A 2,500-nucleotide genomic window follows, 5' to 3' on the forward strand; every position below is an offset into this window, starting at 1 on the left:
CTACCTACAACTCGCTTTGTTATGAAACCAGACACTTAAAAGAGACAACAGCGATCCATAATATGAAACCAGACACTTAAAAGAGACAACAGCAATCCATAATATGAAACCAGACACTTAAAAGAGACAACAGCGATCCATAAACCCATATGCATTTTAAAGAGACAACAGCGATCCATAATATGAAACCAGACACTTAAAAGAGACAACAGCGATCCATAAACCCATATGCATTTAAAAGAGACAACAGCGATCCATAATATGAAACCAGACACTTAAAAGAGACAACAGCAATCCATAATATGAAACCAGACACTTAAAAGAGACAACAGCGATCCATAAACCCATATGCATTTAAAAGAGACAACAGCGATCCATAATATGAAACCAGACACTTAAAAGAGACAACAGCAATCCATAATATGAAACCAGACACTTAAAAGAGACAACAGCGATCCATAAACCCATATGCATTTTAAAGAGACAACAGCGATCCATAATATGAAACCAGACACTTAAAAGAGACAACAGCGATCCATAAACCCATATGCATTTAAAAGAGACAACAGCGATCCATAATGTGAAACCAGACACTTAAAAGAGACAACAGCAATCCATAATATGAAACCAGACACTTAAAAGAGACAACAGCGATCCATAAACCCATATGCATTTAAAAGAGACAACAGCGATCCATAATATGAAACCAGACACTTAAAAGAGACAACAGCAATCCATAATATGAAACCAGACACTTAAAAGAGACAACAGCGATCCATAAACCCATATGCATTTTAAAGAGACAACAGCGATCCATAATATGAAACCAGACACTTAAAAGAGACAACAGCGATCCATAAACCCATATGCATTTTAAAGAGACAACAGCGATCCATAATGTGAAACCAGACACTTAAAAGAGACAACAGCGATCCATAAACCCATATGCATTTTAAAGAGACAACAGCGATCCATAATGTGAAACCAGACACTTAAAAGAGACAACAGCGATCCATAATGTGAAACCAGACACTTAAAAGAGACAACAGTGGTCCGTAAACACGGCCTCAGTCTGGGGGATGGAAAGATACATGAACCTGTAAGATTCGACATGATGCCTCAGTGTCTCCCTCTCCATCCATTCGCTCTCATCAGCTATCAGAGTTATTCTCCCCGCTGTTTAACCGATGAGTCTCATCATCCATCAGAGTTATTCTCATCGCTGTCTAAAGGATGAGTTTCATCAACCAATCAGCCATCAGAGTTATTCTCACCACTGTTTAATAGATGAGCCTCATCAGCCAATCAGCCATCAGAGTTATTCTCACCGCTGTTTAAAGAATGAGTTTCATCAGCCATCAGAGTTATTCTCACCGCTGTTTAGAGGATATGTCTCATCGGCCAATCAGCCATCAGTTATTCTCACCGCTGTTTAACGGATGAGGGTAAGGAAGCAGGCCATTCCGGATGCAAGTAATGGAGTTATGTATTGATTGTGACTGAACATAAAAGCAAAATAAATGAATTGGTTTGAAGACCACAGAAATACTCTGTCATATCTGGTCATAATTTACCTGTAGTCTTTAAATTATGAATCACTAATATTAGAGAAATAGATTCGACTCAAAAGAAAGGATGCCATTCATTTTGTGAAACAAAACCTAAACATCTCCTCCTCCTTCTCTCCCCCTCTCCTCCTCCTCCTCCCTCTCCCCCATCTCATCCTCCTCTTCCAAAAGACCCATGTATTTGTAGAAGCAACTGTATATTCATGTTTTTAGTATCATGTAATGAACACTTTACTAGATTTACTATTTTACATTGAAAACTAAACATAAAGAGATAAGCATTTGAGAATCTCGCTCTCTCTCTTTCTCTCTCTCTCTCTCTCTCTCTCTCTCTCTCTACCTCTCTCTCTTTCCCTTTTTCTATATCTCTCCCCCTCCCTCTCTCCCTCTCTGAGATACACTGTTTGCCTATCCTTAATGACATGTTTACTCAGCGTGCTGATTGTGTGTGTGTGTGTGTGTGTGTGTGTGTTCCAGGGCCACCATGAGGAGGCGTGTGTGTCCTGTTCCTGTGCTGGCTCTGGCTCTGGCCGCCCTGCTGCTGACCGACCAATCACAGGCCTGGGGGAAAAAGGGCTCCTCCTCCAAGAGCAAAACCTCCTCCTCCTCTGGCTCCTCCTCGGCCAAGAAACCCGTGTCCACCTCTCCCAGGACAAAGACCCAGCCCAGTTACCCCCGACAACCAGCCCAAGGGCAGCCCAACAACAAGCCCCCGAGCTACCCCAACCAACCGCAACCAGGCGCTGGCAGGAACCCAAACCAACAGTACCCTGCCGCAGGTGGCTACCCCAACGAACGGCAGCCGTATCCTGGTGGAGGAAGCTACCCCAATCAACAGCAACCTGGCTATGGTGGTAGAAACCCCAACCAACAACAACCAGGGTATGGTGGTGGCTACCCTAATCAGCAGCAACCGGGCTATGGTGGTGGCT

General features: G+C 43.1%; 1 protein-coding gene across 1 annotated transcript in view; it reads left to right on the forward strand.

The window, feature by feature from the left end:
• prnpb (prion protein b) overlaps window positions 1-2,500 on the forward strand; it is a 7,541-nt gene that overhangs the window by 1,613 nt on the left and 3,428 nt on the right. Inside the window, exon 2 of the mRNA XM_080841912.1 lies at window positions 2,046-2,500. This exon is cut by the window's right edge and continues 3,428 nt beyond it. Within this exon, the coding sequence (XP_080698038.1) occupies window positions 2,053-2,500 (448 nt within the window). The 5' untranslated portion in view covers window positions 2,046-2,052. The remainder of the gene's footprint in view (window positions 1-2,045) is intronic.

The sequence above is a fragment of the Sprattus sprattus genome (genome assembly GCF_963457725.1).
Source record: "Sprattus sprattus genome assembly, chromosome: 7".
NCBI lineage: Eukaryota > Metazoa > Chordata > Actinopteri > Clupeiformes > Clupeidae > Sprattus > Sprattus sprattus.